Below are 26,326 nucleotides of genomic sequence, written 5' to 3'. Positions count from 1 at the left end.
CTGATTTATTGTGAGGTGAAGGGCTGATTGGTAACAAACCCAGAACCTATTCAGACTGCACTCAGTCCCCTGCCAGCAGGGTTAGGAAGGCCAGCTCACCATCTCACTGCAGCCTGACACATCTCAGAACTGGATTCACCATTTCTACCTTGCTCTTCACCCAAACAGTCCAATCCTGTAAAACCCACAAGCTTATAGCACTGCCAGGAACTTCCCCTACTCCATGGGTTACCTGGCAGCTGTGCACAGGAAGGGAGATTAAATTCACATGCTGCAGTGAGGACCACACTTCTCTCTCCATCTATCTGCTATCAGTAATAACAAACCAAATGACTTTTTATATTAAGAAGAAACATCCCAAAGTGTTTTTTTCCCCTCCCCAGCCTTTTCAAACCATCCATAAGAACATCTTTCTTTTAGGGAGAAGGTTTTAGTATATTTCAGTACCGCAGGAAGAGAGGTACAAGACTGCTGCGGACTCTGCTCACTGACGAGTAGCCAGTACCTGCTTTTGTTTCCTGCTGAGGCCAGACACTTTCAGTGCCTCAGCACAGAGAGCTCTTTACCTACCCACAGCATAACAAACAGCTTAACTCTACAGGCCAGGCGTCAGCATGTTTCAAGGATATTTTGGCACTAGAACCATTTCTGCATCTTTGTTTTCAGTATGGTTCCTAGCTTGTCCATCTTCTCCTGCAGGTTGCTCCTCGTTTGAACTCTCGATGATGAAATGTGCCACCACTACAGGACCCTTTCCTCCATCAGTCTGACCACACGCTGTATAATTGGCTGGACTCGGTTCCCAGCAAAATGCCCCCTCCTTCCTCGCTTCGCTCATTTTGTTTGTTACCAAAGACCTGCACTTTCAGAAAACCCACAAAACGCATCTTCCTTTCTTGTCTTAATACTGAAGTTCCAAAAGAAAGGCCTTCTCTTCCTTACCTTAGTGGCAAACACACGGGTCCAACGTGATGTCTGTGAAACCGTGGCTCATGAAACATGTTCAGCTGGGCTCTGAGAGAGGCAGTTCTGACTCTAATAGAGTTTAAGCCCTGATGGAAATGACCAAAATTTGTGCTTGGCATCATCAAAAAAGCACAATCAGAAAACAAAACGCTGCTGCTTTGTCAGCCAAATTAAATGCCAAACTTTATATTCAAAATGTTTTATGAAGAATTTTACTCTGAGATGTTTTGATGCTTTGTGTTACAATATTAAAGCCATATTGTGTAAATGAGTAAAAAAACCCTGTAAATACTTTATAGCTGAATATGAGAAATGCACTACAAGAAATGGTGTTGATATGGAAACTTTTATGTTTTAGATTTGGAATTTTTGTTGTTTTTAAGTTTATGATCAGAAGGTATTCATTAACCCATTATGTTAACTTCACTGATTTGGATACAGCATTTTTTTTTAATTATTTTTGAAGTTACAGCTCCCATTTCTTGCTGTATAGTGATATTTTTATACAGTAGCAACTTTTTCATATCCACACAGCCAACCAAAATCTAGGTGATACCAACTGCAGAGGTCACTGCTTATCTATGTCCCCCCAGGCTGGAACTGAAATCTGGAGCCCTCAGCCTGCCCGTTTCCCACACAGCTCATCAGGCTCAGAGCAGCACCTTCACAAAAACTGCTTTTCCTCTCATACATCTTCAGGGATAACTGGAAGTTTGAGTTCTCACAGTAAAGCTTCAGTGTTTATGTAACACTTTGCACTACTGCCTTAAAGAAGAGGGCTAGTTCAGCACCACTGGCGTTACTGCCCAGCTGGCTGAGGGCTCCTTCACATGGAAGCATCTTAACAATTTCCTAAGCAAGCTGTCATATCACTAATTCTGACTCCAACCCAGAAGGGACATGTGAACGCTATCAGGTCTCAGGCTGCATCACAGAAGTCAGTATCCAGCACTTTCCTTTAACAAAAGGCCCCCACTGGCTGCACAGTGGGCAGCTGTATCAATACCTGCTGACTACAGACCACAGCTCCAGCTTCCAAGTTCCAGACCTCCAACCATGCATTTTGCACTCCACCTGCCTTAGCAATCCTCCACATCCCACCTCTAGCCTGATGCAGTAGCAACAGCAGTTACACTAAGCCCTGAATAAAACATAACCAAACATGTTGCCACTGACATACAATCAGCTCGATCTCCTAACTTTTAGGTTTCCTGACATTATACAGTTACCGAACACTGCCCCAGGCCTGGAATGCTGTATACACTGTAGTACATATACACCATACTATTGTATATGCTATATAGTGTATATACTATACAATGCTGTATACGCTATTATATAACCTCTTCAAAACTGCTAAATAAATTTTTATGATGAAAACACTTTGTCTTTACTATAAAAGCTGTTTCACCACATTTAACTTTGGGATCACCCCACCCCATTCATCACACTGCCTCTTTGACAATGCAGCCCCTGCAGCACACTCTTGGAAGCTGCACAGTGTTGCTGTGCTTGCACTCACAGCAGCTGCAGACAGGTGGAACCCTGCTGGGCCTTGTCAGCAAACATGGAACCAGCCCCAGTGATTCTCTTCAGTTCAGGGGCCTGATCTGGCTACACAGATGATATTCCTAGAAAGGAATTCTAGGACATCAGCTAAGTGGAGCAGACTTTAAGTCAAAATGTTTTCCTTCTCCGCATCCACTTAACCAGACTGGAAAAGGAGTCCTGTAGGGGGCAAGGGAGATGGGCACATGACTCCTTGTGCATTCAGGCAGCAAAAATTGAGTAAATGGTGTGAAGAGCTGCTGACTCCTGCTGCAAAGCAGGCTGTCTTCTAAGAAGCTGGTCTCACCTGTAAGACTGGGATCTTACTTTATCTCATGTAAGAAAAGCAGGGCAGCTACTCTTCTCTCTCTCCCTCTCTCTCTTCCCCCTCCAAGTGTTCCTATTACAAGCAACAGAGGAAAATTATTCTTGCTGAAGTAATATAAAAAGAAAGTCATAGTAATATTTGGCATTTTTAATTTAGGTTTGTTTTATTTAAGTTTAATGTTAATTCCATGCTGTGTTTCAGTAAGAACAATACAGATTCTGTATCTGTGGCTCCAGTCAGATATCCAGTAGTACAAATTAGCTTCAAGTTACACATACTGAACAAAAGAGGTTGAGCGAGCGAAGGGAGAAGGGGAAGGGGGAGGGAGAAAGAAAAAAATATTGAACACGCATGCAGGCTTATCAATGCCACCTTCAATGCTAACCTGCTTTGAGGAAAAGTAAAGAATAGGCAAGAATGAGCAGCCACGGATTGTTGAACTGTTACCAGCACCATGTTTTTCAGCAACATTTCAGCAGTTTGGAATTTTTTTTTTATTACAAGTAAACCCACTACAATATATGTCCCAATGCAACCTGTAACTTCAAGCTAAACATCCAATTAAGTTTAAACATTGGTATAAAATTCAGTTTAAACAGTTATAAAAAAAGAAAAATGCCACCACATGCATGCTACCTTGTGATAACGAATCTCTCCCCTACAAGTCTAACAGCCTTCAGGTGTCAACATCCACTTCTAATGGCAGTATCACCACATCTGGCAGGAGACAATACAGTAATGCTGAAAGAGCCTTTACGCAGTCCTGTTAGTGTCTTAAAGAACCTAAAAGCTGGCACCAGTAAAATCCACAGAAATTCACTCTTGCCTTTAAGAACTTTTAAACTGTGTAAAAAAAATAAAAATAAAGAAACCCAACAGGGCAGGAACCTAAATTCTGAGACCCAATGTAAAAGTCAGATTTGGTGGTTCTCAGAGTGACACTGAGGGTTTTTGTGGGGAAGGGGAAGGGTGGTCAGAGATGGGTTCTCTTGTTGGCCTTTGTGTCTCACTGGTTTTCATCTTCCACATCCTGCAGCGCTTCTTTATTCTGTTCTTCACCTATGAAAGCGTTTAAAAGTAGGGAAGAAGTTAGCGTCTGAAAACGAGACTGCAGAATGGCTCAACAAGCATTTAAGATTAATAGGTTCATGCAATTACACACACTCACACGCTTGCATAAATGACACACACGCTCGTAACAGCCAATTCTGGAGTGAAGCGTTTCCATGGAAATTAAGCCTTGTAATCAACTCATCACATTTCATACGGAACAACTGTAGCACAGGCTATTAAAACATGGACTGTTGTAAGGACAAACAATAAACCATCGTTTGAGGAAGTCTGCATATGTCATCAGCCCTGTTGATCAAGAAATGAACAGCCAAGACAAATCGTCCAAATGGCTGTAGATCAACGTCCTTAAATCACAGCATACCTTCCCAGTAACCTCATGGCTACTCCACAGATCACTAAGGCCATCTACCCACTAATGACAGAAATGAGACTAAAGAGGTCTTAAGAAATTAAACATTTTTTCCTGAGTCCGCCTTGTCTCAACAACCACAACTGACTGCAGCCAACGTTCCAGAGTTTCACTGATGGCATCTATTAAGTTACCACGAGAAGCATGAATAAACTTCCCTACTTCCAAGTCCAACACAACAATAAAACCTAGGCTTGTGGTTATTCAAAGAGTGACTTATGGGATACACACCTCTTGAGAAACAGCCTGTTTGGACCTATTCAACCAGGCTGCACCATGCAATGAAATGAGGTCTGTCCACATAACAACTTGCAGGTGTTCAGTTTTACTTCATAATTGCCCCTGGGCGAGGTGCATGCAATGCAATGCCTCCTGCACAGGCCTTTGCCCATTTCTACTACAACAGAGAGAACTTTAACATACTTCAGCTGGTGCCATAACACATGCAGGATTAAGCTAATTGACAAGAAACTGAAAAAAAAAATGTTCTCCTCACAGTTATCTTTAGCCATGTGACATGGTACTGTCTTAAGGGCAATAAACAAACTGTCCATTCAAAAAAGTTCATTTGCAATAAAATCCAATCAAATGAAACCAATGACTTCAGCACATAATCAGAATGCCTGCTCAGAGCATGTCCAGATTCAGAATTACCACCAGGTACAATGCAAGGTAGAGTTTTGACGAGGTGGCCTAGGAACAAGATACATGAACATTCAAAAACAAAATTTCCATTTAGAATTATGAAACATGTAATTTAAAAGAAGAACTCAGAGGCCCTAACCGAGGAAGATTATTAGATCTGAGCATGCTCTAGCCAATGCACTTAAGCAAATATTCCTGTAACAGGCGACAGTGAGAGTACTTTTCATGCCCAAATAATCTTAATATCCATCCAGGTATGCGCTCAATTCCCAAACATGTAAGTTACTTTGGATCTCGGTTATGCGTATGGGACCTGGGTAACAGGTCACAAATTGGCAGAACATCGCTTAGCCCTGGAATGGAGTCAAAAATACAAGCAATTTTATCAGCAGCAAAGTAGTGACAGAGGCAAGCATGATTAGTGATCAGAAGAAAACTGACGTTGAAAAGTTCATTGAGCCATGACGAGGACTTACAAAGTAGAGTTTTTAGGAAATGAACAGTTGGACTTTCCTTTAGGAATCTATACAGCAGGAAAGAAGGGGAAAATAGGAATCATATGAAGACGACATTACAAGCGTGAAGTAAACTAAACAGCTTGTCTATGACATGGTTAAAAGATACAGTACATGGGATGGAAAAGTGTAGCAGCTGAGTAACACTACCCAATTTCAGAGACACTCACCACAATCTACACAACTGAAATAAAGCATTAGGCAAGAGCTTAATGAAAAAGGAACAAGCCTCTTTAAAAGTCTTCCCCATCCCCTCAGGAAACTGGTAACAATGACCATCCTTGTGAATGCCACAATTAACTTTTACTTATCTTCAAAGGCTCTAACCCAGTTTGAAAATAGAGTTCTGGAAGCAACACTTTCCAACACACACAATGAATGTATCTATAATGATGTTACAAGGAAAAGAAAATTCAGCTTTGCACCCCTGGCTGTACACACTACACAGATACTGTGTTCTTTGGGAACCTGAAGACTGAAGAACTGCAAGTAGTTCAAGCAGTTCTGCAGTATTTTCAGTTTGTAGTCCTCATCCTGCTGGCATGCACCATAAACAGTAACTAAGATATTCTGAACTACTTCAGGAAGGACAAAAGTAGTCACTCTAGACTTGAGCTAATGAGGAAATAAGAAATTTGAATCTGGATTGCTCAATAAATAAGTTCAAAAAGCCTCTGTAACTGACCTTGTTAACATCTGTGAAATGAGATGAGATGTTAGTCAGGTCATGTGTAAATAAAGGTAGCTTTAGGTAGTTCTAATGCTACTACCTTGCATTAGCAATCCAGCCTCATTACCTCACTGAAATAGCCACCTTGCTGTTTGTTCCCAAAGAACACTGCGATATTTAGCTCCATTAAAAAAAAAAAAGGTCATGTTTTAATTATATGCACTGGGGATGCATTTTTTCCCCTAGCCACTGCATGGAAGGCATTTAATACCTGAAATGCTTAGAGACACTGCTCTACAGATCCACCTGGGCAATATATACATGTGATTCTGTACCATTAGGTAATCTTGCACCTTTACGACAACACAGGGTCCCTTGCAAAAGGCTGCACTAAGATGTAGGCTACCCCACAAACCAAGACCCAGCACATGTACAATTTTCTTCCCCCCAATTCTGTCTAAAGCCCAAAGAAATAGGGGTAAAAACTCGAATTGCAGCACTAATTCTCATGGTACATGTCTGCAGCCAATCCAAGAGCTTGAAGTGAGCAATGCTTAAAAGAAACCATCATCCCTTAGTGACTACGTGGCAGCAGGTGGTAAGAAGTTAATGAGATTCCACCATTGCTTTCAGACACTATGCCAGTAGAGTACTCCAAAGTAAAACTACCTAGCTACTGCCACACAATTTTTTTACTCTAAGTTGCTACTTAAAACTTATCTTAAGTTGGAATATTGTTTTAGAACTCTGTTAATACTCTAACAGGACAGATTTTCTTCTAAATCTGAAGTACAGAAATCTAGCTTTTTCTACTGGTCTATCCAGAACCTAATTTTTGCAGAAGCAAATACAAGTTTAATCTTTCTAGATAAAGAACATTTCATCACTAATAAGCAAAACAAGGCATAAATTCCAAAAACATAAGTTTAAAATTTTCACGTAGAAAGTTAAGCGTAAGAGGAAATAAAGTCCATTCAGAACATCAGAAACACTTTTTATGTGAGTAACTATCGGATGTTAGTAAGGAGAAGCAATCACTGCCCCACCCTCAGATACTGCCAGAGGATATATTTGTTCTTTGCTCTGGCAATAACCTATTTCCAGAGTCACAACCTAGCACCAGTTGGGAGTAGTTAAAGAAAGAGAGCTTTCCAAACATCAAGTAGCAAATTTAGACTTTTCTAAGCATTCATTCTTTTGTCCTGTAACAGAGAGTTACAAAATCCCTCCTCATCTTCATACTCAATTCTTCATAAAAGATACAGGGACTGCTAAAAGGTGAAGGGATTGTCATGATGGCAGTGAATCATCTCGTACTGAAAAGCCAATAGAAACATTAAGTGACCTGAAAAGGGAACTAGATTCTTTGCAATACTTCCTCCTGCACTGGAACCTGGTATCTGGCTGAAATGACAACTGTAAGATGAACATGACAAGCCACAAGAGACAGATAGTTAAGTGAAGTCACTGCTTTAAAATAATCACTGATGTTTAGAACGATACTAGTTGCATCTCCTTCCTTCAAGTATGAAGCTGAAAAACTTCTCAGTAGAACTTGCTGTCACCCCAATTTATCCCATGTTAAGGAAGGACAGAAGTTCAGAAAGGTCAATTCTTAAGGATGACAGCAGCAAAACACCAAACCCATCTAAATCTACACATCTCTGTTTTGTTTTCTGAGCAGAGCTCATGGGACAGCAGCACCTTCGAGTGGCATTTACTTACCATCACCCTGCATGTCTGAAGTCCATAGTGTCAGATTATCACGTAACAACTGCATGATAAGTGTAGAGTCCTTATAGCTTTCTTCACTCAGCGTATCCAGTTCTGCAATAGCATCATCAAAAGCTGCTTTCGCCAACCTATAAGCACAAAGTCAGACTTAATACGTATTGGGAAAGAATTCTGAAGCCTACACATTAAGCCTGTGTCTCTGAACATCTATCTTCATGTAGACACCACAGCCTCTTTAAGTATTATCTAAGGGTGTTCAGATGTTTAGATAAACACCTCCATTCTTCAAAAAAAAAAAAAAAATCAACTACTTTATGTGCCTAAGAACAGCATCCATTTACTCAAGAATTTGGGGTTTATTAAATATTTCTACATCTTACAATAGAACTGATCAACATCTGCTAAAAACTTTAAAAAGTTACATAACCTGCAGTGACAGGAATAGAAGGAAGTATTTGCTTCACTCCTCACTTTTATGCTCATACAAGCTAAATTATGAAAGACTTGTAGAATTACAAAAGCTTATCTATACCACTAATTCCTCTGACCATGACACCTCTTATCATGTGTAACAGCCAGCACCAAGAGAGGCAAGCTAAATTACCTCACACTTTCTACACAGTAAGGGTAAGCATAGAGTTAACAAGGCAAGTTGTCAAGCTGCCACTGGTTCATTGGTCCAAGGTTATTGCTGCTTCTCATACATAAACCTACTCCCAGGTAAACAAATGCATCTGGATTCAAAAGGATGCAAAAGTTCAAAGCCTTTCCAATGATGTAACCTCAAACAGAGCAGGAGAAAAGCCAGCACTTTTTTTTTTGTTGTTGTGTTAAAGTCCTTCTCAAACTAGCAACCACTTTTGGCTTGTTTGGTGTTCACATAAGTTTCCCCCATCTCCCCAGTCACTACCTACCTGCAGGCACGATCAGGAGAATTAAGAATTTCATAGTAGAATACAGAGAAGTTGAGGGCAAGTCCTAAGCGGATAGGATGTGTTGGCGGGAGTTCTGTCATTGCAATATCACTAGCAGCCTTGTAAGCCACCAAGCTATTCTCTGCAGCCTCCTTCCTGTCATTTCCTGTGGCAAACTCAGCCAGATACCTATGGTAGTCCCCCTTCCTGAAAACAGGAATAGAACAAACAGTAAGTTATTAGTCCTTATTTCCACACCAGCCACTAAACTGCTTAGTTCTACAAATGATTTTATACATTCACGCACAGGACTACTACTCCTGAATTACTGCCCAGGCAACAGGGCCTTATGACCTGAGCACATTTTAAACCATCAAGCAGAAGGTTTGATTTTTCCTTTGTTGCGTTAGTACAGGATATTATAGTATTGGTTGTTCTAGGCTGAAAACAAAAAAAACACTAACACCATGCATCACTACTTTACTCCTGTTATCTAGTCCAGATGCAACAAGAAGTTCACCTCCCAAGGCAACACTCACATTTTGTAATAGAAAACCTTGGACTCGCCAGTGTTAGCTGCTGGAATGAGGTGTTTGTCCAGTACATCCAGAATGTCACAACAGATTAACTTCAGTTCAGTCTCAACCTTAAAAAAAAAAAAAAAGCACAAAGAAGCAGCAAGGTTAGCACAGAAGACTGAAGGCCTGTTTCAAAAATATTTGATATCAAACAGGTGGCATCATAAATACCCAAGGAGGGGGAAGACAAAAAACAGGACAAAGATTCAGCTGTCCACAGGTACATTAAGCGAAACAGTACTGGGTAATTAGCTGGCAGACAGGAGATGCAAGGACTGATGTATGATGAAACGCGTAACCGAATAACGGGATTATAAATTCCCTGGGAAACATCTTGCTAGACAGTTGCATTATGTCTGTCTCAGCATGTAACTGCTTACTGCATGACTTGCATAACTCCTAATGCCTCGTGTTTTTGATCCTGGAAGGCCCTGAAAGTGGCAATGGTGAAGGGAACAATTTGAAGGTAGTTAAGACAGGTCAGCTGAACTCCATTTCACCCCCAGTTACATTACACATTCAGAACAGGTTTCCACTGGCTACTTGGGAAGCCAAGTACTAGCAGAAAAGCCCTAAGACAAAAATCACGTTATATTAGAACACAACAGATGTGTCACAGACAAAAAAAAAGGTCAGATACAAGAGGAAAAACTCCAGAAAAAAATAAAAACTTCAGAAGCAGACAATAAAAAAGCAGAGCATAGCAGTTCATAACAAAGAAAACAGCAGAAACCATCAACACTAACGGTGAGGTCAGTGGTCAAAGAAAACCAATGTATTAAGTCTTATTTAAAGTCAGTTACTGGATTTTAATAGCCAAAACTGAAAAAATGGTCACGTCACTTTTTCTTCCTGCTTTGGAATAAAAAAGCAAGGTCTACAAGATTAGGTTCTACCATAGGAAGTTTTATACCTGAAAACAAAGAAACTAAGCACCTTTGAAAAAAGCTGAAAGCTCTTTTTTGACATCTACATTGCCAAAACCAGACTTGATCCAAGCATCCCACATCATCCACAGCAGGAGGGGTTGGGGTTGGGTAAGTGCAGGTAGCAACCTGTTGCTGCTCTCCTGATTTGGCATTAACTTTCAAATACGGCTGAAGACAACTCTGGCTCAAGCTACTGTTACAGCCTACAAAGTTGAGGTTCTCAAGGCAAGGCACTGACATCAGCTACAGCAAGCAGTACCAGTAGCTGCATGTCTCAGATCACAAGAGCAGCCCCAGTCAGCCTGCTATCCCTTCCTATCCCCCCCACTCATGCAGTTTTCTTTCATATAGCATTTTTCTTTTCATGCAGTATCTTATCACCATATAGCTTCGAAACTATTGTGGTTTGTAACCACATCTGGCCTCAAAACTGTTAAAACTAGATCTAAAATAAATTAAACTGGCATATATCAATTTGTGAAAATTACTTAACAGATCTGGAGAAGTTCCTTTAGGTAGATTAATATACAGCAAATTTCATATGCAAACAATGACAGAATGCCCTAGAGCATTCAGAGGAAGAGTTAGATGCTATACTTAGTTATGTGACAAATGCTTAGGGAAGTTGCTGAAATATGGTCACTTGAGAAGAATCTACTTCATATATTCTTGGGCTACAAAAGCTATAAAACCTTTGCCAGCAGTCAGTTCCTGCAAACTTCTTTCCTCTTGATCCTCTTTCTCAATGACTTCTTTTGCAGAGAGATCTTCAGCACAACTGCAAAGAATTAAATCAGTTTCTAATCTTCTTTTGTTAAACCAGACATGTACAAACTTCCATTTCATCTCAGACAGACCTTTTTCAGCTGTGCTTACAGGACCAGTCACACAAGTTACCAGAAAGCAACTACTGACCAGGGCAATTTGTATGTCCTGACCATGCTTAACTTAAAAGATTTAATATAAATTGAGCTAATTAAAAAAAATACACAACTGCCCCCCACCACCACCATCTTAATAGCTCTTTAAAAAAAAAAAAAAAAGATTTAAAGGGATCTTCTCTTGACAGAGAGTAACTGAGCTCTGCACAGCAAGACAGCCCAAGAGCTCACACGTGCCTTTTGGGGGCACACTGAACAGGAAGTTTTAGGGCCTATTACCATTTTAGCTCAAAATAGGACACATGGAACTGCAGGCTCTGACTAGCAAGGAGAGATGGCTCATCCTGATGAGTGCAGTGGCCCCCCACAATCCACCCTGCCCCTGTATTTTAGTGGTTGTGCTGGCTTAAGCAGATTCCAGACTGTGTTCTTAGCTCTACAGGTAGAGAAGCTTCTAAACCACCTGATGACCTAAATAGGAAAACTTATTAGAACCAACCAGGAAAATCGTGGCCTGTACTAGTTTTTTGACCTGTTTTACAGTTTAGCCCACAGAATAGCTGCACTTCACAGCTGGGATGCAACAGGAAAGCAGAACAGCAGGCAGCAGTTGCTAAAGCCTGTGAGCTACCTTCCTCCCCACTCCCCTGAGAAATAAAAGGACCACCCACATGTCAACTTCCAGCCTCATCTTTCTGCGAAGAGGGGGAAGGAGAAAGCCCTGCAGCTGCCCCAAAATACAACCCAGGCTGTAAGTCAGAGCACTATGAAGCACACTGTCAGTACACCACAAGTACAGACCATAAGAGGGAGGTGAATGCTTGTCCTATGCTATTAGGGAAGGGATTTGGTCTTACTGCAAGGATCTGAACTGCATCATGTGCAGACACATTGCTTCATCCTCTCAAGGACAGAGAAAGCAAGCCTCCATGTTCTCATCCACAGAGATGCAGTCAGAGTAGAAAGCCAGAGGCTCCATGTTTGTGCATCCACATGGCCACAGGACCCAAACAGCAGGAATCACATCAGCAGCAGTTTTTCCCATAACTCTGTACTGGTTCTGCTACGTTTCTCTTAAGCAGACAAAGTAAAGAATAGAGAGGCTGCTATCGTCCCTCAGTGTTGCCTGATGTATGCCTCAGACAAAACCAGCCAGGTCCTGCTCTGACACCACTATCAGCCCTTGAGTTCTGCCCCAAGTCATACTGGACAGTAATTTCCAGTGTTTGGAGTTTGCTTGAATCTAGGGACTAACAGGCCAAGATAACTCGTGTGTTGTCTCCCACGTCTTCCCCCCCCCCTTTTTTTTTTTCCCCCCTCCAGAGTCTTTCAAGCCTGGGAAGGATCTCCCACTAACACTGTTCTTAAGGCTGAAAAATACAATAAGGGATATTTGTTGGCATGGGGGTCAAGCAAAATAACCATGACCGAGTCTGCACCAGACCTTACCCATTCACCCAGAAGCACTGAGTATGACAGCAGGGCACCTCTGCTGCAGCTTTCATCTCAGCAGCAGCAAGCATCATCATCCACTAACTTAAAGCGAGTCTTTCAGCAACTACAAGCAGGACACAGTCTCCAGCTCCAGCTGTAACACATAAGCCTCTTGGAAAGCCCAGACTAGAGCTGAGCAGACACATCTTGTCTTTTTCCAGTATGGAAATACACTGCTGTGTACTCCACGGCATTCTTCCACCTAAAGCCTGCAGGCACTCTGAACAACAGCAATGGCTATTCCCTGTAAGGATTTAAAGGATGACAACACTGCTGGCACAGCCCTGCATTCCATGTGGCTGTATATTTCTCTCTCAATATATCCTCTTTCGAGGACTATACGCACACATTTCTTGCTCACCATTCTGTTCTGCACGGTACTTGCTCTCTTTACAAGGAGAGATGCAGAACAATGCCTTTTTTTAAACAATCCTTTCAAAAACAATGGAAAGCCTTTCCATTATTAAAGGATCTCCGGCAGGAGATAGCAACTGCCCACAAAATATTAGACAATATGCTTCAGGTTTCTGCTTAAGACAAATTTAAGCAATCGTTAGATAGGTATTCACTGTCTTAATTTATATGCTCCGTAAGAAAGATTTTAGACACCCATCAAGAAATGGTATTTAGGACTGTATGTAACTGGCAGAGCCTCATCCCAGCAGCACGCCAGCATAAAAATAGAAACTTACAACTTGAACAATTCCATGGAGCAAGAGAAATGCTATGAGTCAAGAGAAAGTAGTCCAGAGCCATTCCTGAAAAAAGGAACATCATTTCCATTGGTAGTGTACAAATCAGTGCCAGGAGGTTAAAAGACAGACTCCACAGTTTCTCTGGAAGTGAAGATCTGAACCATGGAGGCACTTGTCCTCGAATAATGAATGTGAAGTCTCTGCAGAAATGTGTGGGATTTAAATAGTATGGGAGAATGCCTGCTCCACATTAAACCAGGAGGCGGGGCGGGAGGGAAACAGTTCACTGTTCTAATAGCTGATGGTTTCATTAGCCCTTCCTGATGAAAGTCAAAGCTTGTTCCAAGTTCTCCATTTTAGGTAAAGCTGCACAGACTGACTAGACTCACCATGAAGTTATCTGCATCAGTTTTTCCCCTCTCTGAAGAGGAAAAAAAATAGCAAGGCCCTAGAGGTTATTACACATGCAAACTTCACAGTTGAGACGACTGTAACATCTTAACATCCCCCATCCCTGGGAACACAGGAGTGTTTTATCTTAAGGGTAACAAACTCAGGATGCAGCCCTTCTTAACTAAATGGCATTACGCCATACCGTCAACTACATCTTACCATTTGCCGATATTCCCGAATCATTTTTAATTTATCTTCTCCACCTTTGTTTTCTTCTTTCTGTTCAATGCTGCTGATTATTCTCCAGGAAGCTCTTCTGGCTCCAATCACGTTTTTATATGCAACAGAAAGCAGGTTTCTCTCTTCCACTGTCAACTCCACATCCATTCCAGCCACTTTCTTCATTGATTCAACCATTTCTAGGAAGAAAAGGTCAGGCAATTATTCTCACAGCTAAAGCATCTTTCAAACCACTCAACAGAAGTTGCACGTTAATGATAACTTATCAAAACAGGCTCCCTCCTCCTTTCATGCAGTTACTCCTCACTTTTATACTAGAGTGGTCCAAACAAATCCATGAGCACACGCACAAAGGAATTACCTGGTACTCTTTTAAATGCATTTGACAAGAGTACCCAAAACATTCTTTAAAGACAGCTTAAGAGAGACAAAACAGATTTAGCAGTAAGCACTCATTTTTTACAGTGGATAATGGTTATCAGTACAATCCTACAGGAACATGTGTTCTTCACAGTGCTCCTGAAAAGACACTGAATTGTGAGAAAAGCATGAGTAAATGTAAGCTGGCTTTCTGCACAATAGGGATAAAATGAAGAATTACAGAATGCTCCACTGATTTGTCAGCTGGAATACACTACATTACAGTAATTAACCAAAAAAATAAGATCCAGATTTGAATAGATTAGGGAAGCAAGTCAAAGTTCCAAGAGGAAACCACCAAAAGAAAAATTAGCTGCTTGGAAAAGTGACAAAGGAGACATCCTGAGGATAACCAGAGCAACCATATCTACCCGTGCCAAGCAGCTATTTCCACTGAAAAAGTAACACAAAAATCATATTTATAGCCTAAACTGTTAAAAAAAAAGACTTCTAAAGCTGAGGTGAAAAAAGTTATTACTAAATATAGCTTTCCTATATTCAAGTGGAAGCAAAAGCCTGAACTACTTAAGGAAGGCTTTAATCCTTTCACTACCTAATCACATTATGATTGTCTATGACATTAGAAAAATAAAGCTGAATTGTTACATATATACTGGGCTCTCGGTTTATGACATCCAGGAACTGTAAGTTTTGTCCCACCAGAAAGTGCATCAGTTCATTCATTATTTGCCTCCCAGCTGCTAGAGCAGATGAGAATCCCAGGTACAAGGAACATTAATTAGACTAGGACCCAACCAGCCCAGCTGCTCAACAGGACAATGGTTTCCCAGCTACCTGGCAGGTTGAGGAGCTCCAGAGTCACAAATTTACCTTCTGCCAAGACCATGGTGACGTGACTAGGCTACACCTCCCATACTATGAACCTTCACCTTTCTGTGCCCTATTTAATTTGCACTTTCACCATCCCTCCCCCATCATTTTACTTTATGTTGTATTGAGGCAGCAGAAGCCACAGGAAGCAAGTAACACCTAACTGTCATTTTTCCCCCTCAGGTGTTAAAATTCAGTCTTAGCAGGCATGAGCTCTTTCAGTAACGGGAACTATCGGCTCATTTTTTCCTTGGCAGGAACAATGTTATCAGTCTCAAGCAGGTCTCCACATGTGCAGGACAATTTTACAGTGGCTCTATTCTCTTCAGAAGAAAACATCCCTACTTCACCCAGCGTATTTTGCTAGTCCAGCTCACAAAGTAACAAAAAAATGCCCAGAGGCTTTGATAGTATTTACAAACACCCTGCTGTTTCAAAATGGTCAACTGTTTTTGCTGAAGACTTCAAAAGCCATCCTAAAACACTATGTACCTATATTTAATATTAAACTTAAGCATGCTATCTTGTAACTTAAACTAGCCAAGTTAAAGGCAGTGCGATACAGTTACAATATTCAACTTAAATAATACAAGCACTATGACTTACTTCCTAAAGGATGATGCTTCTGTCTGTTCAAAGAATGTTGATTTGACTTTTTTAAAAAAAAAATGTAAGTCATTTCATATTTAAGTTCCTTAAACAACAGGTACATCAGAGATAATTTGCCTACCACAGCACTCATTCTTGTGAGGAAAGATGAACAGGCATTAAGACTTGCACTCTCTCCTACTTGGATCTCTTTGCCAAGCTCCAGCAAGAGCTGTATGGCTTGACTTTAAGCTTAATGTTTAACTGTCCTCAGATATGAGAAGTAATTGAGAAATTAACCTGTAGCTGTGAATGCACAGCCCTCTCTTCAACCATCGGCTAGTTCATGTGTTGAAGAGAGATCCCATAGGAAAACACAAACTGGAGAATAAGGAGGTAGTGATGTCGTACTGTTCACCTACGATGCTCATTCCTAGACACCCACCATCAGCCTGAAGACCTCTGGGGTCTGACATAGTACGAACACCATACGTTAGTCAGACAGACACAGCAATATTGAGATGATACAACTCTAAGTGACAGTGTGGTATCGGTAAAACTACTCCAGAAACACGAAGGTGAGAAACATGTAAGGTAAGTTTCCAGGATCAGAAAACCATAACAAGTAGAGAGGTAAAAAAAAAAAAAAAAAAAGGCAAGATTATACACAGAGATGAAAAGGTGGGAGACAGTGACAGAGAAAGTCTGAAATTACCTTTCAGTTAAGGATTACTGCAGTAGTGACAACTCACTGCATGCACAATCCAGAGACGCTTACACTGCATTATACAAAGAGTAGTTTTATGCTACTAATTCATAAAAAGACAGACTGTAGTTAAAGTGGGTAAGTTCCAGTCTTTGAGTTGACTGTGTCACCATGTGTTAGGGTGCTGTCAGATGATGCCACCACCGGAGCAGGAAGTCCCCAAAGCATAAATTGAGAAAGGATAGGAGAATATTTGGGAGAACTACATGCTCGCCCCAGATTCATATCCTTCTCCAGACATTTACTGTTAGGTGTTTTAAGGAGCATTAATGAGTAGACATTTGGCCTGACCAGGTAAAACAGACTGTATATTCTTAGGGAAAAAGCATTCAGCTGAGACTCAGAACAACTGCCCACAGTATAATGGCCTATTCAGAAGCAGCACGGGCATTACCAGTTATTTGTTCCTATGTCCAACACTACAGTTAAAATGGGTGGCTCCTCTCACATGGGAGGAACACATGCATAGGGACAGAGGCATAGCTTGTAAAGCACAAAAGGTTTGGACAGTGGTCACCACTACTGTTACCTACAAAGACTTTGAACAGGATGGTATGCGGCTAATTTGTTGACATTTCTAAATATCAAAGATTCTAGAGAGATTATGGTCCTAGAGATACACAATCTGACACGCCCAGAAACTACAATCGAACTCTAAGTCCCTGAACTGTAAGTCTCTGAAATATGATAGTTTTTTCACCTTAAAAGGATTGAATACACAGGAAAAGGAATAGCCAGTTAAAGTTCTAACTACCAAAGGCATCCACTTCTACAAAAAAAAAATACAGTAGGTCAATGGAATTGGTCTAAAAAAGCAGTTCTTTGAAAGCGTGATGGGGGTAAAATAACAATAGAAACCCAACACTATAATCCTATGGAAGGAGATGAAGCTTATACAAAAAAAAATAAAAATCCTTTTTTTGAATGCTACTGGACCTATACCAAATGACAAAGCCACAAAATTAAACTAAAAAAGTAATGTGGGGGTAAGTTTAGAAGTGTCGAGAAACGTGATTAATAACTACCTATTAGGCACCAATCCATAGAATTTGCCCAAAGGGCACAGGTGAGGAGGAAACTTACAGATCAAAAATAATGAACACTTCATCCCAGATAAAGATGAGAAACAGAAAGCATTTGCTGCTTCTCAAACTCTAGAAATCCAAGCAACACAGGAGTCCCTGGGTAAGGAAATACGGGAGTAGTGCTGATGTACTGCAAATTTTGTGGGAATGTTACAAGCCTTCCCAATACAGGCTGCAAAGTTAAGAGACAGCAGATCGTGCCAAAGGACTGTACATCAACCTGACAGTTTAATCAGTTTATACTACTCAGACTGAAAATGCAAGTCTAAGTAATAAGAATTGTAACAGGAACTGCTTGGCACAGAAAAGCTAAGGAATAAACACCACTGGGGCAAAGCTACAGTACTCAGAATGTCTAGTTATGGCACAATATGTTGCCTAAGTCTCCCAATAAGCACAATGCTACAGTGTTCGATGGATTTTTTTTTTTTATGAAGCAACCAAATAGCCTATGACTTGCCCCCCCTAATTTTCAACACTACACAGGATCTGTTTCAACCACACTGAAAATCAGCCCTTGCCACAGCACACATTGATTCAACGTTACCAAAGGAAAACAAGAGCTAGAAAATTCGCTTGTGGTATGCTTGGTTTCTGAAAGAGGAACCAGATAGAGAGAGAAAGCTTGTTAAAATAAGAACAGGAAAAGAACTTGTTCAGTAGAGGTAGAATGAAGATGACTTGATGGTCACCACACTGGAGGCTCAAATCAAAAAGAACCTTGGGAAAACCCAGAAGGTAGCCTTATTAAATACCAACACGCTGAGAGTAGCAGCAGAGCACTTCAGAAAACTGAAGTCGTGTTTTAAGTTTAATCCTTTCTTGTCTAGAGGGAATAAAGCAGGCCAAGATCTTCAAGCTCTTAAGCTGCTGTTCAATATCTACTTCAGCACATCAGGAGCAAAAAGCTGCAAATGCTCCGGGGTGATCTAGGGATGTTAAGGACATGGCAGAAAAAAAAAAAGTCTTCCCACATCTGTGTTCACCGTAACCAGTACTCAGGCTGAGTACAAGTACTGGTCACAGAATCAAGAAAGCATCAGTATCAAGGATCCAAAATGAAATACCTTATCCTAAACTCTTGTGCATATCCTCTCAAGACTTTAGCAGCACAAACAATCAGAAGGATTTTAAAAGGTGTTCCAGCAGACAGTCAAGGGGAACTACAGGTCCATTAATCTAACCCTAACCAGGATCCAAGAGGATTAAAAAAAATATATGAGTGGGTATATGCATAAAAGCTATACTGAAGAGTAAAGCTTTTTGCAAATGCATGTGATGCCTCAATTCTACTGTGATGCTTTTGAGTAAGTCAAGCATATAGACAACGAACACACGATTGATACAGAAAGGCATTTGGCAAGGTCCCTCACCAAGGTTCTTTAAGGAACTCAACTGCCATGGGATAAGAGGAGTCCTCCTATGAATTAATGCTTGGCTGAAAGACAGGAACAGGGCATCAACGCAGGCTCAGTGTTCAAAGGAGGAGAAGATCACTGGTGGCATCACACAGTGATCTGTGCTGGGAAGTATGCTCACATTCGTAAGTGATCCAAAAAAAGGAAGCAAACAGCAAGTACTAACTTAGCAGTAAGAGCAAATTGCTAGTAGCAATGAAGACAAAGACTAAAGAGAGATGGAAAAATAACGGCAAGTGCGTTTTCTTCATCAAGTGCTGTGTAACCACAAAGACTGACACCCAGAGATTACATTCTCCCTAGAAGTACAGCCTTCAGCTGCTATCACTGGACACCACTCTATTCACTGCAGTGATTAGGTCTAAATGCGAGCCAAGAAATAGTAGAGCTCATCTTTCTATCCATTAAGAACTCTTGTTCTGAAGACAAAGCTATTACATTCCCAACATGAGGTTCTTCTGTTCTCTTCAGAAACCCTGCATTTTGCAACTAATATTTAAGAGATGACTAAACTAGTTGAGGAGCTCGTGGGGACAGGGAGGTGCCTTTCCCTTCTATCCCTATCAATGTTCTCGTGCCAGCTCAGCGCTTCTATGACCTCTCAACTATCTGATTCAGGTCACCATCTCAGAAAGCTACTCAGGGGAAAAGAAGAAAGACATTTGCTTCTATTTTAGAGACCTGCACTGGCTCTAAAGAGCGGACATCCCCCTTTCAACAGGGAGTTGTCAGATTAGCTCACCCCACTTCACAACACTACTGCTTTAGTTTCTAAAAGAATAAACACAGCGTTTCCCTTTACACACTACAGAGCTTTCGTGATTCTTCTTCAGATGTCTTCATATGCTTGAAGCACCCTGACTAGCTGCACCCTTTTAACTGCCGGTAATAAAAATTGGTAATCTTATCTTAAGTTCCCTACCTAGAACATGCTACACCTGTGTCAATGTGCAAGTTTTATATAAACGAGCATAAAAGAACCTAACAACCATATCCCCACATGTCAAGACAACCAAGCAGGCAGAAGGGAGAAAATACCAAAGAAAATCCACCCCACGCAGTGCTTTAAACTATAGTTTTGTAGAGAAAGCATACAGGGAACAGCAGTACAGCCTGATGAGGTTTATAACTGCTGGTGCAGCCAAGACAATTCCAACGTTTGACTGCATGACTCTGCAATATACAGTTCTACAGAGCATACCAGTACTTCTATGCACTTGGAGAACCAGATGGATTAAGGCCAAATTATCCAAGCAACAGTGGTATTTTCCACACAGTAAATCCTACAGACCAACAGAAGTTATTTCTTGCAACAAGTCACCGCTATATCTGCAAGCTGTGAAGTTACATCCTCCTAAATGAAAGGGGTTACTAATAAAAGAAGTTTGATTTTCCTATAGCTACTTCCAAATGATTGAGTCTCATCACGTATTTGTTTGATTGAGACCTGCTAATAAATAGTACCCTAATGCAAGTACCTGAATAAATTAAAGGACACCAACTCAGTTGCTGGACTCCTTGCAGAGCACCAAACCAACCAAGCTTAGAAGTTTGAATCCTCTGGTTGCTCTGGGAACTCAAGGAGATTCTAGAAGGAAATTACAAGAGCCCTTTCACACAACTGTTGGGGGCAGCAGGGGAACGACACCCCTTAAATGCATTTACATTATTTACTTGAAAGAGGACATCTGCAAACTGTAATTAATAAATTATTATTTGTGATACAGATTAGTGACTGATTCTTAATTAAGCTCTAACTTCAAGTTCTGTTACTGTAAGACAGCTTCTAGAACATGTTCAAGTTCTGGATTCAGTCAATTGCTGCACCCCTTATTGTCTTCAGAGTAAAGACACATTACACTGACAGTTTATAGAAACACAGGAGTCACCTGTTAACTTGCTGTACGGGGAATCTGGAGAGATTTCAAGTATTTTCCTCCCAACTGTAACCTGACCTATATCTGCTTTCAGAAAGGAAGAAACCCTGCTCATCTCACCTGCTATACCTTATGTAAATTTCAAGTTATATACCTCAAGCTCTGTAACACAAAACTGATAGCAAACTATCCACTTGGAGTCTACCTTGTGTCATAGCATGTAGGTTTCTCATCTGATTAAAGGAAAGATATTACCTAGCTTCCACAATGAAGAATTACGTTTTGACATTCAGAAGTCTACAAAAACGCAGATGCATACATTCTCTTGATATAAAGAGAAACATTAGTAAGGTAAAATTGCGTTTGTGAACTCATCTATTCCAATCGTTTTCCCCAAAAGACAGTTATATATTATGCTATTAGTAATAGTCTTTGAAGCAACAGCAGATAAGTGAGATTTTTCACAAAGAGATTTGTCACAAAGCTTCCTATAATGTAACTAAGCTCCCTGGCATTTTGTTATTTGTCATGACATGCCTAAGCAGATCTGTAAAGATAGTCAGACACCCAAATCTCTTAATATCTCCAGAGATCATGGCTTAAGTGTTATTTACACTGCAGAAGTACCTAGAAAGTTGTCCCCTTAATCCAGGCCAACATACTAAGGACCATATAGAAACAGGACTGGGTTTTCAGCAATTTACAGGCACAAGCTGCCAAGACTTGATACAGTTCTTTAAATGGGTCATGTAACTTAAAAATAAAAAAAATAAGAAAATAATAAAAAAAACTAGTTAGGTGCCTACAATCAGCACTGCTTTAACTGTCACAAACCATGCCTATTCTGATCATACAGAAGAAAAAACATACCACACACCACTCTCATGAGAAAGATGGGGCAGAACTTAACGTTATCTTAACATTAAACAAAAAACAATTTCACATTCATGTTGATGTTATAAAACAGATTTTCTATTCCAGCATATTTATAGTAGACAGTACTTACCATCACATCTTTTGTATGCGCAAACTAGGTACTGTGACCTTATGATCATATATTCTTAATTTTGCTCTTTAAAATAACTTACACTTTCAGCATACTGCCAAATGTGAACAGAACTGATTGAGAAGCAATCTCAGCAGAAATGCAGTATTTCATATAAACAAAAACAAAATACGCTAAAAACTCTTTATTGTTCCAGCTGAACCAGGATACGGAATTAGATGCAGGAACAGCACCTACAACACCATTTTTTCCAGGCCAGAGATGTAAGAAGTAAAAATGCTTGCAGAACAGCTAGCAGAATTGGAGGGAACACCTTAAATTTGTTTACCCAACTTGATTCCAAAAAATTTTGGAAGTCTAAAAACCACAGTATTGATTTTAACACAACTCCAGGTGCTCCCTCCTTAGCAACGGCCTCATTATGGTTCAGAAGCAATACAGCATGAGAAGTCTTCTAGATTCTGATCTAGCCAGCTTGTTCTGCAAACATACATGATTGGGTTGGAATAGAAAGCCCACTGATAGAAAGAAAAGCTGCACAAAGGCAAACTATCAACCTTTTTTTTTTCTTGACAGGAAGCTGAATGGTTTTACATTTCAGATCTCGACAATGGTGTAGGGTCTGATTACTTTCCAAAGAACTGATTTACCACCGATCCAGGAAAGTACCAGAAAGACAGGCAGTTATGCCTCAAAAGATCCTGAAGATGAATGAATCCTCCAGGATGTTGGCCAAGCATCCTACTTTGGGTTTCCACTCAAACCAAAGCCAACACTCGTAGTTGCACTGACTCATTAATACCAGGTGGAGAGCCCTTTCCTCCCTACACACAAAAAGCCCAACTCCAGGAAAATGGTGGGATTATGGGGGGAGGGGGCATCTTTTTTAGGAATGGCAGGAGGGAGAAAAATGTGTCTTTCCATCGCATGCTTTTTGGGGTTGGCAGCAAAATACTGAAAAAACACACACCCCAGTTTTTACCAATAGATGCTGCATACCTACTGTGAAATACCGAATCACATGCCCATCCCTCCCAGCCAGTTAAGTCACACCCCAAGGACTGTTCAGGGGGACATTTTTTTCCTTACTATGAGGAAACCATTTGATGCCTTTCATTTACTGGAATTCTTACTTCCACCCCCTTTGCCCTGTAAGAACAATTACAAAAGACAGTCTTATTTGGACCTTTTTTTGTTGTTGTAGATTTTATTTTCCTCACCAAAACACGTATTTCTCAGATGCTCTGAAACACTATCAAAAGTTTTCTAAGCAGCAGCTCTGAGAACAAAACCTAGTTCTCACCAAATTACCTTCCTGTGCTATGAAAATTGTGATTAAAGTATTTGGAACATCTCCCTACCTCTAAATGAAACATGGCTGTATTCATTTAGATTTTTTTTTTTCTTTAAAGTGTAGACAGGTATTTATTTCACTTCAAACGCATAAACACAAGTCTTAAGGCAGAAGTAACAGTCCCAGAAAATTAACATCATTGAGAAAATTAAAGGCCCTGCCTATTATAGGCAATAGAAACACGTTTAAATAGACAGTCGCAAGGCGGACATTTCTGGGGCAGCCGACACCATTCCAGGGTTGCCAGCTCCCTCCCACCACCACTGCTCCCCAGATCGGTACTGATCAAGGGCAGAGCACAAACTTTATCGGGGAAAGAGGGAAAAAACAAACAAAAAAAAAAAACATAATACTGGAAAAAAGAAAATGAAATGTAATAGCATCTTGCGCATAATGAAAGCGTACGCGTTTCCTTTAGGCAATGAAGGATCACGTAGTACTAGATGGCTCCAGGGGGAGAGCTCGGTCTCTCTCTCTCTGGCTTTGCCAGGGGCAGCGGGATCTCCACCGGAAAGCAAAAGAAGAGAAAGAAAAGCGGCAGCCCCGCTCCCTTGGGACCGAGCCGGCCTCTCCCCACCATCTCCCCCCCGAGGGGCCGAGCGAGCCGGGCACCCACCTCCCGGAGAGGGCGTTGTCTGCGGCGAGCCGCCCTCAGCCCCGCAGCCCGGCTGAAGAGAAGCGAGGCCCGGAGCCGCGAGCACCGCCCCGAGGCACCCGAGCAGCAGCGGCGGGGTCTCTTTGTGTGTCCCCCCCCTCTCCATGAGGCGGGGGCGGCTCCCCCTTCCCCCCGGGACTCGCCCTTCGCGGCCGCCATTTTATTCCCGGTTCCGCCGCCGCCTCCCCCCCCCCCCTTTTCTCCGAAGCGGCCCCGCCCAGGCCCGAGCCTCCCGCTCCTTCAGGCCCCTCAGCCCCCGGCTCCCTCAGCCCCCTCAGGGGGGTGCCAGGCGCCATTTTGTCCGTGCCCCCCCTCCGCCCCTGCCCCCCCCTCCCCCGCCCAGCCGCCATTTTGTGGCCGCTCCCTCCCTCCCTTCTCCCCCTCGGCCTCGCAGGGCTTTTTTTTTTGTATTCCTCCGCCGGCGCTCACCATCGTAGCGCTCAGCCTGCTCGGCCAACTTGGCCTGATAGACGAGATCCTCCCGATCGTCCATAGCCTGCAGGCGGAGTGGCGTCGGGGAGTGTCCGGGGCGGATGGAAGCCGATGGGGCCGGGGGGCTCAGCAGCTACCAGCTCGCTGCTCTCCGGGAAATATGGCGGCGGCCCCTCCCCCCGCTGCATCCGGGCACTTCCGCAAGGGCGCGCATGCGCCCTCCGCCTCCCCATGGCAACGGCGGCACCTTGGCAACAGGCGGGAGGCGGGCGGAGGGGTTGGAGACCCGAGGATCGCGGGTTCGAGGCCGGGGTCGGCCGCTCCCGGGCGGCGGCCTCGGGAAGGCGGTCGAGAGGGCGCCGTTGTGCAAGGGAAAGCGGAGGGGAGCGGAGCGGGGTGGGGCCGCTGGGGGCACTGCGGGCAGCCGAGGCCGCGGCTGGAGTCGGGGTTGTGCCGCCCGGGAGGGAGGGCCGGGAGCCGAGCCCGCGCTGCAGGCTGAGGGTGAGGGAGGCGGCGGCGTTTCCCTCAGGCAGCGCCGTCCTGAGGCCCTCCAACGCTGACAACGCCTCTGGAATTAATCTCTCCCTTTTTGTAGAAAGCGCTGGGTATTGCTTTTGACTTAGCAATGTGTCTAGAAATGAGTGAGATAGAGAATGTCTGACCTAGCCGGTTTCTGCAGCCTCTCCAGGGGGTGTTCTCAAGCGAAGTATCACCCCCGAGGTATTTATCTGGGGCAAGGCACGATAATCTCACGGTTTAAAGAGGTTAGAAGAATGCTGAATGTTTCAGAAGTTCCTCACGGTGTCTTGCTGAAATATTTGGAACATAGGCTTAAATAATTGAGATAGCGCCTCAATTTCCCGAATCAAAATGGTTTGAAGAAACTAAAAGGGCTAGCATAAATGTAATCTTCAAAGATTTGCTCAGGATGGATGTGGACAAAGTCTCATTTCTGTCTTTTTCCAGCATCTCCTAGGCTCAGCCTTACCGAGGTGTGGGAGCACACAAAGGCCTTTACAGCTTCTGAAGGCAGCAGACTGAGCAATCCCTGGCACCTCTGGGATGTTGTTGAGTATCTTCATATTTACTGTTTTATATTGTGCCTGCTTAAATGGGTTCCTTGTGCGACTGTACGCACACTTAAAGCATCATTTTAAAAAGTGGTTCATTGTTTCCTGATTCATTTTGACACATTATTTCAGGTAGCGAGCATGAGTTCCAGGATGCGTAAAATTAACATTTTGTGGTTTTCTCACAGACACATCTAAAAATATAGGAATTATTTTTATGTCACTGTGTGCCTAACTAAATAATTGATGATCTATTTCCACTGGACATTTTAGACCCCAACTCTTACTCAGATCTCAGGATAATCTAACCAGAATTCCATACCAGAAAAAAAACAAAGACATTAGCACGTCTGAGCTAGAGTGAAAATTAGTTGTCAAATCCAGAAAAAAAAATATATTTTCAAGAGGAAATATGATCAGAAAATGCAGGTTTTATTTAAATTGGGAACCATTATATACCTTTATCTGTGAATTGTTCATACATACACAGTACAGTTACCAAGGATTTTGGTAGGCATCCAAAAAATCCCAGAAGTAATATAGGAAATCACTGTATATTTGTTTAACATTGCAAGACTTGCAAATCACCTCTGTGTTTCATAAATCTTAAGCAATCTTTATTAGATTTGCCTCGCTTTAAGAACTTTTCCTTGATCCTCATGTTCAGCAGGCACTCACAGTTGTAGAGAGCTCAAGGCTATAAACAAACCAGGCTACTACATGTATAAGCATACTTACTGGCCAGAAGTGAGGTGCATGCTTCCTACCTTTGTTAAACTGCAGCATATTGTCTAAATAGCTCAAATATTTT

General features: G+C 41.9%; 2 protein-coding genes across 8 annotated transcripts in view; one reads left to right on the top strand and one right to left on the bottom strand.

Annotated features, from left to right (window-relative positions):
* The window catches only part of MYO1C (myosin IC), a 58,094-nt gene extending 54,193 nt beyond the window's left edge, over window positions 1-3,901 (top strand). For all 6 annotated transcript variants that reach the window (XM_082776349.1, XM_082776353.1, XM_082776354.1 and 3 more), the window contains one exon: window positions 700-3,901. In XM_082776349.1, coding sequence (XP_082632475.1) covers window positions 700-726 — 27 coding nt within the window. In that variant the 3' untranslated portion in view covers window positions 727-3,901. The remainder of the gene's footprint in view (window positions 1-699) is intronic.
* YWHAE (tyrosine 3-monooxygenase/tryptophan 5-monooxygenase activation protein epsilon) lies at window positions 2,980-24,622 on the bottom strand. 2 transcript variants are annotated; one of them, XM_082776358.1, is made up of 7 exons: window positions 24,443-24,622; window positions 13,993-14,192; window positions 9,343-9,449; window positions 8,804-9,010; window positions 7,881-8,017; window positions 5,447-5,493; window positions 2,980-3,901 (listed from the first exon to the last, which is right to left on the bottom strand). In XM_082776358.1, exons 1-6 carry the CDS (start codon window positions 24,504-24,506, stop codon window positions 5,486-5,488), a joined length of 723 nt encoding a protein of 240 aa, XP_082632484.1. In that variant the 5' UTR covers window positions 24,507-24,622; the 3' UTR covers window positions 2,980-3,901; window positions 5,447-5,485. The 2 variants fall into 2 exon arrangements, with proteins under 2 accessions (XP_082632484.1, XP_082632483.1); XM_082776357.1 differs by lacking the exon at window positions 5,447-5,493.
* Window positions 24,623-26,326: the final 1,704 nt, after the last annotated feature.

This window comes from Aythya marila (assembly GCF_965140915.1).
Source record: "Aythya marila genome assembly, chromosome: 20".
In the NCBI taxonomy this organism is placed as follows: Eukaryota; Metazoa; Chordata; class Aves; order Anseriformes; family Anatidae; genus Aythya; species Aythya marila.
This window is presented reverse-complemented; position numbering and strand designations above follow the sequence as displayed.